Source organism: Rhea pennata, chromosome 1 (genome assembly GCF_028389875.1).
Source record: "Rhea pennata isolate bPtePen1 chromosome 1, bPtePen1.pri, whole genome shotgun sequence".
Taxonomy (NCBI): Eukaryota; Metazoa; Chordata; class Aves; order Rheiformes; family Rheidae; genus Rhea; species Rhea pennata.
In genome coordinates, this window is record NC_084663.1 from 71,524,548 (window position 1) to 71,541,647 (window position 17,100).

At 35.6% G+C, this 17,100-nt stretch overlaps 1 protein-coding gene across 14 annotated transcripts in view; it reads left to right on the forward strand.

Annotated features, from left to right (window-relative positions):
• Positions 1–15,171, forward strand: part of PLEKHA5 (pleckstrin homology domain containing A5) — a 176,519-nt gene extending 161,348 nt beyond the window's left edge. For 12 of the 14 annotated variants that reach the window (XM_062591280.1, XM_062591328.1, XM_062591303.1 and 9 more), the window contains 7 exons: positions 1,417–1,532; positions 2,741–2,950; positions 5,453–5,599; positions 7,031–7,158; positions 7,953–8,098; positions 9,321–9,425; positions 12,307–15,171. In XM_062591280.1, the coding sequence (XP_062447264.1) occupies positions 1,417–1,532; positions 2,741–2,950; positions 5,453–5,599; positions 7,031–7,158; positions 7,953–8,098; positions 9,321–9,415 (842 nt within the window). In that variant the 3' untranslated portion in view covers positions 9,416–9,425; positions 12,307–15,171. The remainder of the gene's footprint in view (positions 1–1,416; positions 1,533–2,740; positions 2,951–5,452; positions 5,600–7,030; positions 7,159–7,952; positions 8,099–9,320; positions 9,426–12,306) is intronic. The other 2 variants (XM_062591289.1, XM_062591296.1) reach the window with 2 other exon arrangements.
• Positions 15,172–17,100: the final 1,929 nt, after the last annotated feature.

The following is a 17,100-nucleotide window of genomic DNA, read 5'->3' on the forward strand; positions in this document are numbered from 1 at the left end:
GGGCTCTTCAAGGAGTAAAACTAAGGGTGGGTATTGTTAAGGGATGTTGAATTTGGTGGATGTGAGGATCCAAGAGATTCCTGTGATCCCAGTCTGACAGTGCCAGGCTGCTGTAGTTCCCTGTCCGTAGGTTCAGCTGGTAGCGAGGCTGAGCAGGCACAAGCACACACACTCAGAGATGTGGCCAGCCAGCAGCAGAGTAACACAAACTTCTAAACACACACAGTGCATGCATAAAAATGGAGCAAAACAGCCTGATCCTGTTCTTTCTTACAAGCTAATCAGACTCAAACCTTGCTAGCTGATCTCATGCCCATGCTCACACTCCCAGATGTCCACAGATGTGCACATGCATCCTGTCCTTCCAGGAGCTGGGCAGACCTATGGTATTCGTAGGCAACTCTCAGAGCCCCCCAGCCTCTGCAGTATCCGACTACCAGAGCTAAGGTCTCTTGGACAGCTGGCTCCCACACTTCTTCTGCTCACTGGCTAGTCTTGCCTCACAGACATCTTGCAGACAAACAGGTCTTTCCTGTAGCAGATCCAGACTTACGGTGCTTCCAGCTTGCAGACCCTCTGTCTTTCCCGTATCTGACTGCCAGACCTATGATCTCCCTATAGCTGGCTCCCACATCTCTTACGCTACTCGCCAGCTACTCTGACTTGAAGACTGCTAGCATCACACATGCACCCCTACACAGAAAATTCATAGGAATAAAATTTCATAGAAAGATAGGATAGAGAGCAATAATCAGGCATGGGGCTTGGCCAGTCAGAGCATATTGACCAGCAGCTTGCTTATGCCCAACCAGTCTCTTACCCTCCCACCTCTTCCCTGTCCACCTTGATCCCTCCTTTTCTCTGCCCTTGTTTCCTCATTAAGTAAATAGCCTGCACGTAAGTATTTCACTCATCCCGCTTTTGCTCCGTTCATATCCAAATTTTGTATTTCTCACACCGTTATAGAGGTGAGTTTGGCCTTATGTGGTATTGCTGGTACAGTGACTGAGGCACTACTGGCCTTGCAAGTTCTGCTTGTCCTCTGTACTCCTCTGCAATTATCTGTGAAGTTTGGCCATCTCTTGCCTGACTCCCCCTTAACTATCTGTGAAATCTAGCCATTCTTCATGGTGCTACTTGTAACTTTTGTCAGTATCTCACTGCTATTTTCATGTCCAGTTGTTTCTCCTGTCGTGCAGTAGTTTCTCATGTTCTGTTCGTTTAGCTAAACATCAGGCTGGAGGCTACTCATCTCTACCTGCATATATTAATAGCCATGACAGTTAGGCACTGGGATCTCTGCTGTCTTTTTTGAAGAACAGTTTCCAGAGTTGACGGCATAAAATTTTAGAAAATAATAAACTCCTCTGCTGATATTTCGTGTAGCGTTTAGTATGTTGTTTTACTGTTTCACAGGCTCGCATTTTCCTGTGGGAGTTGTACCGCCTAGAACCAAATCACCAACTCCAGAATCTTCAACAATAGCTTCTTATGTGACTTTAAGGAAGAATAAGAAGATAGATTTAAGAACGGTACTTTAAAATAACTTTCCATCGTTCATGGATAGTGGTGTGTTAGTTTTCTGACTTAATTTCTGTAGTTATTTTAAAAAATGTAGCTTTTTTCATTTGCTTTACATAAAAATTAGTGTTACAAGGTAAGATAAAGGTAAGGTAAAATATACCATATTAGTGGAGACTGCAGTAGAAAGGAGGACAAAGCTCTAAAGGTTATGTACAGTAAACTACAAAGGTATTTCTCTGCAGTCAAATGGGTGAAGAGCTAAATGGCAATGAAAAATCTACTAAGCAACTGAGAGCTGAAGTTCAAGCTCTTTTTTTTCCTGACAGTCATCACTACTATTGTTAGACTCAGGACAGCAGCAGTGAGCTGCCATCCCCAATGCTGTATTGAAAGGATGTGAGGTGTCTTCTGTTAAAATTTTTAAAGGACTTATCTTTGGATTTTGGGACAAATTAATAACCTTTGTATAATAACTGCTGAAGTTTGTTTATTTACTACAAAAACAATTTAGGGGAAAAAAAAGAAGCCAGAAAATACAGATTCAGTGATCAATATGTGGGTAGTAAGCCTGAAAATTTCAGACCAGGTAATCCTGCACTGTTTGGCTTGAAGACAGTTAAAATGCGTGTAGTTCAGACAAGAGGGGAGACTTTTGCAAACATTGGAGAACAAATAGAAGAGGAAGACAGGAGAGGAGAAAAAAAGTAGCAGGATGTTGACTGAAGAAAAGAATACCACTTTTTGCTTGCTATTAAGTGATATCCAACTGTATCTTTTCTTAGAATAAAAAAAAAAATAGAAGCGACTGTTAGGTCAGCTGGTAGAAATGTCATGGATCATTACATTTCAATTATGTTTCTGTCTCAATCAAGTAACTTGTGTTTTGCTGTGGTATGACATTTGGTAAATTGTTTAAACTTGGTAGGATAGCTTTGAGAAAGCATCTACCTATTCTTTTGGCATTTATTATTGGTAGTGAATACATATATATATATATATATATATATGTATGTATGTATAAATAATATATATTTTCCTTTATTTTCTATTCATTTATTAATCACTGGTTCTTGTACTTTCTTCAGATACTTAAGAGATCTTTTCTTGCCAACTATTTTTCCTACTTTTTAATAAATCATTAGGTGATCTTTTCTGATAAGCTGAACAGCTTAGACTCTTGCTTTATTTATTTTTTTTTAATATCCTTCCATTTAAGGAAAGACCAAGAAGTGCAGTGGAGCAGTTGTGTCTTGCAGAAAGTGCTCGGCCTCGAATGACTGTGGAGGAACAGATGGAAAGAATAAAAAGGCACCAACAAGCTTGCCTAAGAGAGAAGAGAAAAGGACTAAATATTATTGGTGTTTCAGAGCAGTCTCCATCACAGAGCCTGCCTTTTGTCAGAGATAATCCTTTTAAGTTGATACAGGTGAGTCCCAAATTTAAAAAAAAAAAAAAAAAAAAAAAAAAAAAAAAAAAAAAAAACTCTTTAATGTATTCAGCTAAAAAAGGTTTTATGAAATTATTTTTATTTCAAAGTTGCATGGTATTATGTCTGCCTGTTTGAAACTCTTCATGTAGAAGAGCGGTCACAATTCTCTACCAAGCAAAAGAGAAAGGGAGATGGTAATCTTCATATTTATACCTAATGATAGTGAAACTCACCTTTTTTAAAAAAAAGTAATTTGTTAAAATTATATTTATTTGATTATGCATTGTGATGTTTTTTAAGTTACTTTTTTTTGTCAAATTTAATGAAGAAGCTTTGTTACTAAATACCGCATCAGGGAGAATCATGAATCATTTGATGTATAAATCATGAAGATTGTCTGTCATGTAATATATGCAAGCATCTGTAAAAATTGTTTATAAAACATTTGTAGGTAAGTGTATATTTTAACATCATCGCTCTTGAAATGATGTGCTCTTTAGATGTGTTTTTTGAGCCCATAAATTCATAAAAATAGAATCCTCACTTTCTTTTTCACACAAACAATTAAGGCAAAGCAGTGTATTTGTTAAATGTGAGAGAGTAGAGAGAGAGAGAGAAAAAAAAAAAAAAAAAAGTGGAGTAAATAATTAGTCGTTATTATCCAGGAAATACTGACCCAAATACATCTTTTAAAAACAAAACAAAAAAGACAAAAACATAAAATATATTCAACTTAATGCATGTTACAGACACAACCTGCTATTTTGTGACAGCTAAGTTAAAAAATGAATCGTGTTCGCTTTTTCAAGAACTAAATAATCATTTTATCTTCTGACATACTTTGTGTCTCATAGATCCTGCTGTTGATATTTTTAGAGTAACATAGGAATACCTCCTTTCTGTTCCCTGTGTGTTTTGACATCTGATTCTCCAAAACCAAGTTAGATGCATTGCACTGTTAACAGGTCACTTATTTGGAAATAAGTTTTAAAATTTTTAATAATCTAAAACTAGCATGCTAACTGTCTTCAGAACTATACAAAAGTTACTTTCTTTCAGCAAGGTTGGATAGTCCTGAAGATCCTGAATTCAAGTTTTGCCTTTGCATTACAGTATCTGTATTTGAGAAGATGTCATGAATGCAGGGTGGCTGCTTCAAATGTTTTTATAGATAACATGGCCTTTCTCACAAGAAGGAAATGCAAAGCAAAGCTTTGCATAAGTTTTTCTTTTTGAACTCTTTGCACAGGTGTTTGAGCTTCACCACTTCTCTTAGCTATCATACTTCAAGGTGAGGAAACTAACAGTTGTGGATTTGTCATACCTGGTTAGCAGGTCCTCTGCTTACCCTGGAAGCAGAGTGGGAAATTGGTAAAAACCCTAAATCTTGCGTGGCAGCACCACTTGCCACGCAGAATTCAAAAGAATTTTCTTCATGTCAGCATAAACTTCGGGCTTTTGGGTGAAATCAGTGCTGTGTGAATGAAACGAGAAATTTACAGAGTAAGTGAAAATGTGTGCAAGTTAGATTTTTAGCCTAGTAGTCCATGTTACAAAATCACTTTTTCTGTGGCAATTTCTTATTCTTTCAGAATGCTTTTTGGTAAAGGGCCCCAAAATAAGACACTCTTATATTAAAAGCATGGTTTCTATGCTTCCACTGGTTTCACACACAAAAAAAACATGCAATAGTATTAACTGCTGCAAGTCTTTTCAGTTGGAGTTTTGTTAAAAATCAGAGAAGAAAGGTTTTTATAAACATCCTTTATTATATAAAGGAGATATTAGTATCCTTTATAAATACAGATACTAATAAGATACTTGTATCTTTTAGTTATATAAAATAAATCAGTATCCTTTCTAAAGGATACTAATACCCTTTAGTATTATCAAAATACTAAAGGATTATTGGAGATAATGTATGCAAGCGTGCTGTAAATTTTGCACTGTAGAACTAGATTTTTATCAACCATTTTTAATCAGGAAAAAGTTTTTTTTTTTTTTGTTTTTTTTTTTTTTTTTTTTGTTATCAGTGTTTATGAATTTAAATAAGAAAACAACTAAACCTGTGTGTAACTGAGCTAAGTATAAATGGAATTACAGAAGGCAAGAAAAAGCAATAAGTAAAAATGCTGGAACTTTTTTGGGGAAAGTATAATAATCTTACACAGAAGGTGTAAATAGGTTAGACAACTTAAATGCAGACATTACTGCAAGTGTTCTCTAAGGTATATATTACTTTATGTCACTGTTGTGGTACATTGGGCAGTTCTGAAATGTACAAAAAATTAGGGAACTCAAAGGTGAGTTCTTAATTTTGCTTATTGGGTTGTGGTATGTATTGCAGTGGAATGTCATTTAGAAAATTTAAGATAATGCTTAAGGTTTCTTAAGTAATTTATTACCGTATTCAGAGAGGACAGTGCAAGACTCAGCCATAACTGAGACTGTAATAACTTTTTTAATAGTAAGTGTCTATATATCAATTTTGTTCTGCAGAGTCGAAAAAAGGATGACAGTGTACCTAGTAACACAGAGAGTACCATTAAAGATAATTTGAAACAAAATAATGAAAGTCCTGGAGAAGAAATAGCACAACTAAAAGATGATGGAGCACAAGAACATAATTCAGATTTTACTGAAGAGGTATTAAACTGTGCTTAATTGAAGGATTCATGAGTCCATCTTACAGTAGAATTTTTTAATCACAGCTGAGTATCGTGCTGATATTTAAGAAAACATCATGTCTAAGAGCAGAAAAAATAGCTTATTTATATATCATGCTTCAACTTCACTGTTTTGTAAGATAACAAAATTAGAGCCAATTAATTTTGCTTGGAAGATTAAGATATCTTCTTGTATGTAACATGTTCTACAGAATATTTATACTGTAAAACTTTTATCAATATTGTGCAATATATATAGCGCAAAATTGTATCAGATGTGTTTCTTGCTGAGAAATTGATTTTTAGTTGTGTACCTAGTTGTCTTAAATTTCGTTCTACTTAACATTAGCTCTTCGTGTCTTAATTGATGAGAAAGTGACAGAATGATCTTTGAGAGTGGCTGCTTTGAAAACCAAGCCAATATTGATGCAGCTTTAACTAATAATTTCCTATCTGTTCTTTATATAAAATATCCCAATATTTTTAACAGTCGTTTCTTACACCTAACTTCTTTTTGTGCTTAGCATCAGTGCATCACATTGTTTAAAAGAAGCAGAATAAAGTTGGCACAGTAACTTGTTGCGTGAAGCTAGGCAGTAACTGCAGTTTGTGCTCTTTGGTCATCAGATTGATTCCTGTCTCAAAATAGTCTGACTCACTTGGCAGTGTTACCTTGGTGTGTCTGGTACTGAAATGCCCTGAATACTTAGTAAAAGCAGGCTGGCTGTGAGGAGCAGAGCTTACTGGAGCTTTTCCCACATAATCATACCTTCTTGAAATTAAATGTTTTTAAATTTTCTTGTGTAGAATTAATCTCCCTTTGTTTTACTTCTTTTTACTCCTTAATTTTTCCTTTTGCTTTCCTGTTTTTATTTTAACTTTTTAAAGCGTGTTTCTGATGGATAATGCTATAAAATTAGATAATTAACATTTTTTATTCCTCATGATTTTAAAAGCACTTTCTACTGAGAGCCTGTTGCTTTATGTTATGTAGTCAAGTCTTTTAAAGGAGTATTAGGTGATATGCTGCCATCGGTTGCATCTAATCGGACAGTTAAGAGCAGCATTCAGGCTCATCAGTAATGTGTTCCAGCAGCTGGAATTGATGTTGACATTGTTAGGAGAAGGATAGTAAGAGAAAATTCACAGACTGCAATCTGAAGAGTTCAGATAAATTCTGGAAGCTATTAGGCCAGGTCCTGCTCATTGACTCTGGTATATGTTTCAGGATAACACTATCAACTTGAATGGTATTGATAAAAATTTCTGAAGTTATGTAATTCTGAGTTACTAAGTTTACATGATGGCAAAATTTGTCCATTAATAAAACTGTTTCCTTATACCGTGTTTCTTATCTACCACTTAGTATGTATTATAGCTTTTTGTTTCATGATTTCAATTTTTTTTATAGCTGACAAAAACTGATGATCTTTTATCGGATGCACATGTTGTAGCTGACTCAAAAGAAGTGAATAATGAAGAGAAAGCAGAGAAGGAAAAGAAAAATAAGTTGGAAGACACACATGACGGTGATATAAGGTAAAAATAAAACAAGATGCGAAGGGGCTATTTTAAACTTGCACATTGTATTTATTAGTTGGTAGTACCAAGCAACTAATGAAATGCCATTGTAAATACTTATAAAGTATCTTTATATGTTTGAGGGATTTACTTACAGAAAAAATTCAGTGAGAAACTTAAGCACTGTAAGGGTTCAGTAAGAGGTGATGCGTAGGTGGGAGAGGCAATGTTTATTTTCAAGTGTTGCCCCGGTTATAGGCAGAATGTGTTCATAATCCTCACTTTGGAATACAAAAGGTATGTAGTTATGTTAGCTCAAACTTTGGTATCATTTTATTATGAAATTATTTAAGAGCAGACTAAATGACTTGTATTACACCTCATGCTTTAACTTCACTGTTTCCTAAGATACCAAAATTAGAGGAATGTTGTATCTCAGGTATTCCTTTTTTAATGATTCATAACTTTATAAATGCACAGATCCTACAGTTGCATTATAAATCCTGAGTTCCTACATTTGACCATAACTTTCTCACTTTTTCTCACACTGCAGTGAGATAGGTATTCTGTAGCAGGAAACTGTAAGAATATGTGAAGGAAAGGAGTTCAGTTAACAGTACTTAGTTCTTCTTTGAAGAGCTTTACCAGGTAGAAGGATTTCAAAATACGTATTTGACTTACATTACACCAACTTCTAAGTTGCAAAGTTTTTCTATTAACAGAAGAAAGCTAAATTGCAACTCCTATACTTAGTGGTTAACACCTGAAATTAAGTTAGAGTGAGTTTTAAAAGCTGTACTTTTTTAAATCAGCTTGCAGAATGTGACCACAGTTACAAACCACAAACCTAAAACCCGTTCAGAAGAAAGTGAAATAGTCAGCATTCAAGAACAAGAAGGGATTATTTCTTCATTTGAATTAGCAGCACAGTCTTCAAAAGGAAGTCAGACAACAGCAGGTATGGAAAAAGGTTTGAAGCACAACCTATACATTACATATGTAAAATTTTGTTTAATTTTGGTGATGTCTTTTGATGCTCTGAAATCCTTGGGAATTGAAAAGTGCTGGCATAGTCTAGACATCAAATGTGTACTTGGATAAAACATAAAGCAAAAAATAGTTACCCAGTGGATAACTACAGAAATTTCATTTTTTTGAGGTTTTATGTAGGTCTTGTATCCACATTTAATTCAGGGATGAAACTATTGCCAGAAACTGAGTCAGACTGTAGGTTTTGGTTGGAGCAAATTCTTCTATGTTCATCATGTAGAACAACTTCTTAATCCTGGGTATTTATACACTGTTTACACTTACTTTCTTGCTAATGGGTTGCCTTTGAAGCCACCAAGATTGAAGACTCCTTAGGAGTTTCCAGTATATCCAGTAGATCATGAACTAGCAAATAAAAGACCACTGTTAGGTCATTTTTTCAGGAATAAGAAAATGTGTACAAACAGAAAACACTAGCTGATTGGTAGATAACACAACTGGTGGTGCAGCTTGCAAGAAGCAAAAGCTGGAGTAAAACAATTGTTTTTGCAAAGAGAAAAAAGAAAGAGCCTGTGGGAGAGGAAGAAGTAAGAAGACAATTTAATGTGTTATTAGAATATTTGATGAGGGGAATGACTGAGTAAGCCAAATATTGAAATCTATGGATTTAAAACGTGACCTGGACCTTTGTAGTGCAGTCAGCAATCCTTTCTGTGACTTTATAGTCCAAACCAGAACTTTGTAAATACACTTTATAATATCAAGCAGAATAAGAAATGCTTGGTTAATTTGAGTTCAGGGTATAAAGGTGGATCTAAAAGTATCCTGAAAAATTATATTTTACATATTCTGTGAAAATGATTCCTTTCTTTGTAAATAACATGTTAGCTTTCATATGTCCTGGTTTTGTTCCTTAGATGTTCTACTAGTCACTTCTAGGTCTGTGTAATGATCTTTCTTGAGAAGAGCTTACATTCTTTTCTGCATTGTGCTCATTGTGCTGTGTTTTTTAAAAAAGATCATATTTTAAGTCTTTACTTATGGAACTTTCATTTGATTCTGCCTATATTTCTTATGGTTTGAAATGATGATTTTCAAGCTTATATTATTATGGCTTGGAATCATGGTTTCAAGGTAACCTTTGCCTTCTGTAACTTCTATTCTTATTTGTCTTGCTGTATGCCTCTCAGTGAAAAGTTTGCCTTCTTCACCAGAATCGTCATTGTCACCAGCTTCATCTACACAACCACAGCTCACAGAAGGATCACATTTCATGTGTGTATAGTTACAGAGAAGTACGTCTTTTTTCCTTCCCCTCTTGACGTATTCCTATTATTTTTCAGTGTATGTATTCTAGTTACCTTTCTGAGAAACATATGTAGACAATATTATGCAAGACAAAGATCTCTACAATGTTGAATACAAACTAACCGGAAAATAAAATAAAACAAATGTATTGATCTGCTTGCAAGTTGTGTATTCTGTATTCAAATACAAAGAAAAGGCTAATTGACTTATCAAGCACATTCTCCTCAAATGGCAGAATAATAGCACTTTGCTTAAGTGTATGAGAGACTTGAGCTGTTACAGAGCAGATAATGCAGTTAAGGTAGGAGCATCAGTGCTCAGGTGCAAACAAACCCTAATGCTTCAGTCAGGGTAATGGGCCAGGGGGGCTAGAGCTCTTAGTGATGCAGAGGAGGGCATGGAATGAAGCCCTCTTTCTATATAGAGATAGCCCTACACAGCTTCTCTTGCCTTTCCGTACTAGATGATTTCTTCCAGGAATCAAATCAGAAAGCATGAGTTTGGCTAGATTTACATATTCTAACCTGTAGTGTTACTTACCTGATGAATGGAAATAGAAATATAAGTAAGCATATTTATTTATACAGGTATTTAAAGAAACTAATAGGATACAAATCTGAATTCTTTGGCAGTTTACCAGCATTTAAATCAATCAACATTTTTTTGTTGTTGGGGGCACCTGTTGAAATAAGCTTTCTACTAAAAGAATGAGCTTTATAACAATAATAATGTTAAGTGTTATCTAACTTCTTGTCTTAAATTTTTCCTAAATCATATTTTCAGTGATTTAGCATGGGGAAGTCTAAAATGCGCTTTCCCATTTATTGTCCCAAACTATATTGCCAAGCTTTAATCTTGGCAAAATTATGCTTACTGTATATCATAGATACCTTTCTTGTAGGTAAGAAACTATTTTTATTCCTTAACAAAATCACGGTTATCTTCATCTTTTTGTCCTTTTCCATAAAAAAGTTGCATTCAATACTGGCACCTGTGCTGCTCGCTTCCTGAGACTTGTCTGTCATGATTAGATTCCGTTTGGACTCTTAGGCTTTTACTAAAGAAGTGCTATTATGGAAGTATTTAAAACTGATTAGTGGGACTACTCAGTTTTATGGAAATACTCATTTGTGTTAATGCTTTTTAATTTCACTATATAAACACATTTATCATGCCTCTTACTTTTAAGGAGGACAAACATTACCTAGTCACTCAGTTTCAGATCAGTGCTCTGAAACTGCATTACTGGTTTCTCTCTGCAGGCACAGCATGCCTGTCTTGAAGGGGAGCAATTCATAGTTTCAAAAGAAACTCTTTACCAGTTGCATCAAGTTGTTCTCAGCTCTTGCCATCAGCTCGTGATCAGATTGACAAATCCATTTTTTATGTATTTATGCTACATCTGAGATTAGCAAAGGTGAAGAGCTGGTGTAGTGATCTGCTCTGTAATTTAATGCCTAATCTTTGGCATCCCACAGTGTTATGCATCTTCACCTATAGCACTGTAACTAAAATGTTTAAGTGTGTTTCTATAAACAGCGTCATTGCTAATGACAAAATAACACGTCGTTGGGCTGGTATTTGTAAAACTTACGCTATACTTGCACACACCTTACTGTATTAGAGCAAGAATTATAGAAAGTAAATTATACCCCTTTTGGCTGCTTTGTATTTGAAGAGAGCTGGAAAAACTGTTCAGCTTATGTGCACGTGCATTGCAAACTTCCTAATTGCACTCGATGTCTTTGTTAGTTGTTTTCCTGGAGCTCCAAAACAAATTGATGCCCTGAGCTGGGCCTAGTATACATAGGAGATGCACGAACATAATCTGCTTGCCCACAGGCTTTCCTGCCCCTGCTTTCTGGGGTCGTCATCCCAGTAACTCCAGTGCCTTGCTGGAGGGTATGTCGTCTTGTTTGCAAGCACTTTGTCTCTCTCAGGGGCAAGAAATCCTGTACAGTGGAGGGAACTTCAGAGCTCTAGGATCAGTCCCGTTCTTACTAGACCCAATTTTTCAGGAGGCATCTGGAAAATGTATGGTAGATTTCAGAGAATAATGAGGTAATACCTATATTTAGCTTTTACGGTCAATTAGTAAAATGATACTGCTGGCACAATGCCAGGAGAATTTGGCGTAGGAAATTGGTGGTACAGGGTATTCTAAGACTAAGAAAAAAACCCATTAACACAAAGCTACTTTCTTTGTCGCAGCTTTTACATTGCACACACAAATCTGGTTGTGTACTACTGACATTGTTACATTTTAAGCAATGCATTTGCATGGAATAATGGAGCGATAATGAAACTTTATACAGCACCTGGATCCAAAGCTCAGAAACATTTTTACTAATGAACTGTTAAAGCTATTTATAGAAGTCCTTTCAGCAATTATGAAAATGCAGCTAGCTCTGGGTGGAGTACTACTGCAGAATGCCTTACAGCTACACTCCCATTACAGTAAAGCAAATGAAACATCCGTTTTCAAATCTTGCCTGTCATTTGTAAAAGCAATTAGGGCCCTTACTATTACTGAATTTTTAGGAAGAACACTTGGATTTGGCAATGTGCAGCAGGATAAAACTCTCAGAGTAAACTTTTTCATACAAAAATAGGTAAAATGGAAAAAAAAAAAAGGGTTGACTTGATTCTTGCTGTCAAGTATTTTGACAGCTGTATTATTCATCAGGAAAATTATTTTGGAAACAACTTATTTCTAAGATAATCTATGATTTATTATGTTCTACATTGTTGATAACTATTGCTAGGGTGAGGTCAGAAATTCTTTGCTGTGTGTAATCCCAGGAGTTACTTTATACAATATTCTGTTGTTGCTAAAATAGAGTAACTTAATCTATGTCTGTCTTTCAGCACTAACGGCTTCTGTTGAAACAATTCATGCCTGAGATGTATGGACCTGACCTATGGAAATGTGAGAAGATATTGTACAGTATATTTTAAATCTATGAAATTCATAGTTCTGATGCTTTTGGCCACAAAGCATCATTTTATCACTTCCTGGAAAATGTTTATTCCAAGAGAGCTTTAAATGGCCCATATGTACACTCAACAACCTTCAGATTGTTCTCCTGATACCAGCTTGCTGCTATGATTTCTGTGCACATAAAATAAAGGTTCTATTTAATGTGCAGCCTACAGTCAGAATTTTATTTGATATTTTCCTGAATTTAGTGTTCTTTTAATTATGCATCATATAAATTTGCTTTTGCTTCTTTTAGATGCATAATAAATCAGTTAATTTTACATATCACCACTAAACCTTGTTTCACACTTTTTAACACTACAATGCATTGTTTCAACATTTATTTGTAAAAGTTTTTATATATATAAATATATATATATACATATAGATATATTTAAAATGTGCCATTTTTATTATTGCTTAGTAAAATATGTCCTGTTTCTGCTGTAATTATTTCTTGGTCAGGTTGCAATGTCAGCAGTTACTGCCACACTTCTGTCAACATATACATTAATGTTAGTGCTTTTTTTTTCTTAAATAAAATGGAGTGTAGGTATTTTGAGGTACTGGGCTTTTCCTTTGTTGGGTTGGGGTGTGTACAGCAATAAGCAGCTTTTCAATCCAGTACTTAGTTTGTGTACAAATGTAATTATGTTCATTGTGTATATATTATACAATGAGCACATCTGATGTAAGTATAAGAAGCTACTTATTATTGTTCAAATGCAAATGTTCATATCTCATTTCTTTTATATCATATTAAATAAATGTTGATGTTCTTAAGGACTTGTTAGTATTTTTTCCAGCCAACAGCTGTCATACCTGTGTTCCACCTCTCAGTGCGGGGAATGCAACAGTTCTTCTCTCACTGGCGACATCACCTGTCAACCAGCGTAGCAGTGACAGACTTTTAAGAGATTCCAGTCTTCCTCTACGGCAGAGAACAGGGCTGAAACACAGAACACAAAGACAACTTGAAACTGAAACGCAAGAAATACAGGTTCAGCTCCTGGCTCTCCCAGACTTGTATTGTGTCATTGGATTAATCACTTAGTCATTCTGTGCCTCCATTGCCTGCCTTTTACATGAGCAGTAATAGCCCGTCTCACTGGGGTGTGGTGAGAAGTATTTCAAAATTTGCAAATGTTGAATGCCGCATTTAGTAGGGTTAAGGAGAGAAGTATGATGATTCCTTGAGGCTTTGACATCTGCAAAGCATCTTCCAGGAACCAAAGGAAAACCTGAAGTAATTTGTCAAGTGTCATCGTGCTACAGATGTTACTAGCTCCACTTTTCCATCTCACACAGCTATCTGAATTTTCCAAAGAAGTTTAGAAAAGAATGATGAAAAATGAAAAGATTTAAGGGAAAGCTTTTGAATCTGGGATATAAAGATAAGAAATCTTTCAAAGATTTAAGCAACTGCTGTGTGCTTCAGTGCATGTGTGTGCCATAAGTGGTAAGGAAAGTTTCCAAAGAGGAGGAGTGTCGGTTCCTGTTGTGCTTTTTTTTCTTCTTTTTTTTTTTTTTCTCCATTATATAAATCATATTCTGTTAAAGTTAATCTGAAGGTACTGGAGACCACATAATTCGTTGTGCTTTTCCATAGAGGAGTGCCTGGGTTTGACATGCAGTTTGAAATTAACTCTTTATTACTCTACCCCTATAAAGTAGGAGGTTTTGTTCCTCTTACTCTTGTGGCACTTCCAGCTCTGCTCTCGTTTCTTCCTGGGGTGCTTTGCCATGCAGAGACATAAAGTACATTTTTTTGCTTTTCTTTGAAAAGTCAAGAAATAGGAGGCTGACAGGTTGGCCAAACAGCCTTCCCTCTCTGTTGGAACAGTAGCCCCAGATTAACCCATCTGCCAATCCAAAACTGAATGAGCCCAAGGAGCTTGACTCTATAGCTCAGCCAGCTAAGCTTTACGTTCAGTGGCACCACTGAAGTACCTGGGGCAAAAGCAAAGCAAATACAATGCAGCCTGTTCTCTCCTTAACCCTTAAACAGAGAGCTGTTCAGCTGTCAGGCTTTGCGATCTCTTGTCCTTGCTGTCAAGAAAAGATTTGTAATCAGTTGAGGAAAGAATGACTAAGTGGTTTTTGGACATTTATAGAGTGTGTCTGTGTTAATAGGAGTTGCTGGTTTGGCTATACCTGCAAAGCAGGCGCAGTTTATACTGAGGCTGGGAGAGTGAGGAGGAATTGTGAAATTTTTGCTGGTGTAATTGTTGGCAAAGACAGCAATGAATTACAGGAATGTGGCAACATGCATAGACTGTAGTTTTGCTTCCTGTAGACACTTGCAGAAAAGATTTGAAATTTCATTGGGTGCTCTATCTTTTGTTTCTTATGGAAAAAAAAATGTATTGCTTTGTGTTACCACAGAGCATCTATTGTCTTTTACCTCATCAGAATAGCTCATCCCAGTGGTCATGCTCCTGAGGTATAGAAATAACAGAGTGCTGATACTGTCAGCTTTCAAACATCTATTTTAAGTTTGTATCTAGGGTATTTTTATATTTCTGATTGATTGCTTTATTGGCTATTGCACTGACACTTGTATATACAGAACGTGTGCTTTTTTTCAAAAGTAGAGTCCTTAGGAATAATGCAACACATTCTCTACAGATGTTCATGCTCTTCAGAACCAATTACATCTATTTTTGTCTTTTGTTCACCATTTGCATTGTTCCAAGACTACTACAGAATGTGATTCTTAAGTCCCTTAATAAAGTGACATTACTCAAAAAAGTTATAGTTGGTGTCTTGGCAGTTTTTTTGTGTGAATTGTTATAGACTGGCTCACAGAAAAAGAACTCATCAGGCAATTGAAACCCAATCCTTGTTTCTGTTAAAACTGACCAGGGGGGAAAGAGTCTTCAGTTAAATAATAATAATTAAAAAAAAAAAAAAAAAATCTTACAAATCTATCATAAAACTAGTACTGTAAGGTCTTATTCTCAGGCAATCAGAAAAATTAAAACCAGTTTGTTTTTATCTAAATCATTTTAATTGGACAGTCTGGGAAAGAATTATTACCCACACTAGTGGATTCACTAGATACAATAACCAGGAGTACATACATGAAGAATGTTATTGGTTTGCACTGTCAATAATAGAGTTACTAAATTCTCTAGCATTTGGGCTGGTGGGTTATATTATATCCCAGGAAAGTAAAGCAGCACAGTGAAAGATCTTTAATGAGTAGTTGTGCAGGTCTTACCCCAAATTTTCCATTATATTGTAACAATGAGGTACTTTTTTTTTTTTTTCTTTTTTTTAATAAAACCATAAGTAGTAATCATTCAGGTCTCAGAAACAGCTCGTCATGTCTATTCTGCACTGTATTTTTTTTTATCCCTGTAATCCTAGATTCTGCTGTACTTCTTTCTTGAAGTTACTCTAAGGTATGCTCTTTATTTCAATATGACTCCTCAGTTAAAATGTTATTTTCCGTCATTTAGAAAGTTGACATTTAAATGGCCTATGAACAAAGTGCCTATACCTGGCATTAAAAATATATCTGGAACAACTTAATTTAGTTTCTTTAAGGATGTATGTGAAGATAACAAAGCAACATCTGGCCTTCATTTCTCTAAAGAACACTATATATGTGTGTGTGTGTGTGTGTATGCTTGCAGTTATATCCTTGGAGTGTTCTGCCTGTCCATATTGGAACACTGAAGAAGCTGCTTCAAAATAAAATGGAATATGCTGGTGGCTGAAAGCAAATGTCTGGCCCAAAATGAAGGCTAAAACCAGCTGCTTTCTGAACTTGACACGCACAGCTTGTTACCCAGCTGTTCCAGATGTGTCGATATTCAAATGTTACTTTTGGAATGTTTTTGGTGTTTTTATGTAATGTTTCTCCACTCTGTCTTACATCCAACAAAATCTTTTAAGATCTATCTAAATTTATTAGATAACTGTTGCGGGGAAACTGTAATTAACTCTTGATGTAGCTGTGGGTATGTAACATCATTAGGATGGCTGTTAACTGGTTCATGTGGCAGTTTTTCTATGGATGTGTTTAAGAACAGTATTTAGGTTGGGTTAGCTTCTGTTTGGGATAAAAGAAAATACTGGAAGAAAATGGTGCTGTTTCCAGTGGACTCCTGTAGAGTGTAACTGGACAAAAACAGATGTGATCTCATTAACTTCTTTATTGCTGAAACCAAACCTAAAATAAGGAATGAATTTTTTGTCAAATTCTATCCAGATCCCGGTTCAATGGAAAAAGAATACTTCAAAGAATTGGAAACTAAAAATGGCAACACCCTCTTCCTCTTGAAAGTGAAATCAATATTATTAAAAAATTGCAGACCCTGTGGCATGAAGTTCATGTGCAGAAGCAGCACGATCTACTCAAGGCCTAGAGACTTGGTCCCTGAGAATTTCCAAAATACACTGATCCTCATCTCTCACCTGAATCACAGTGAAGTGGCTGCTGCTGTTCAGAACTCTCTACTGCAACTTTAAATCTGCTCTTAACCCAATATACAAAATCTTCTACATACCTTGTATGTGATATGCAAGAAGAATAAAGCCTTATCCATACAACAGCTGTCCTGCATAAGAATAGGGCAAACTGAATCCAGGTCACCAATTTTTAGCTTCAGATTACAAAAATTGCAGGGCTCAGCATCTTTGAAAAATGAGGCTCAAAGCATAATTTTTCCAAG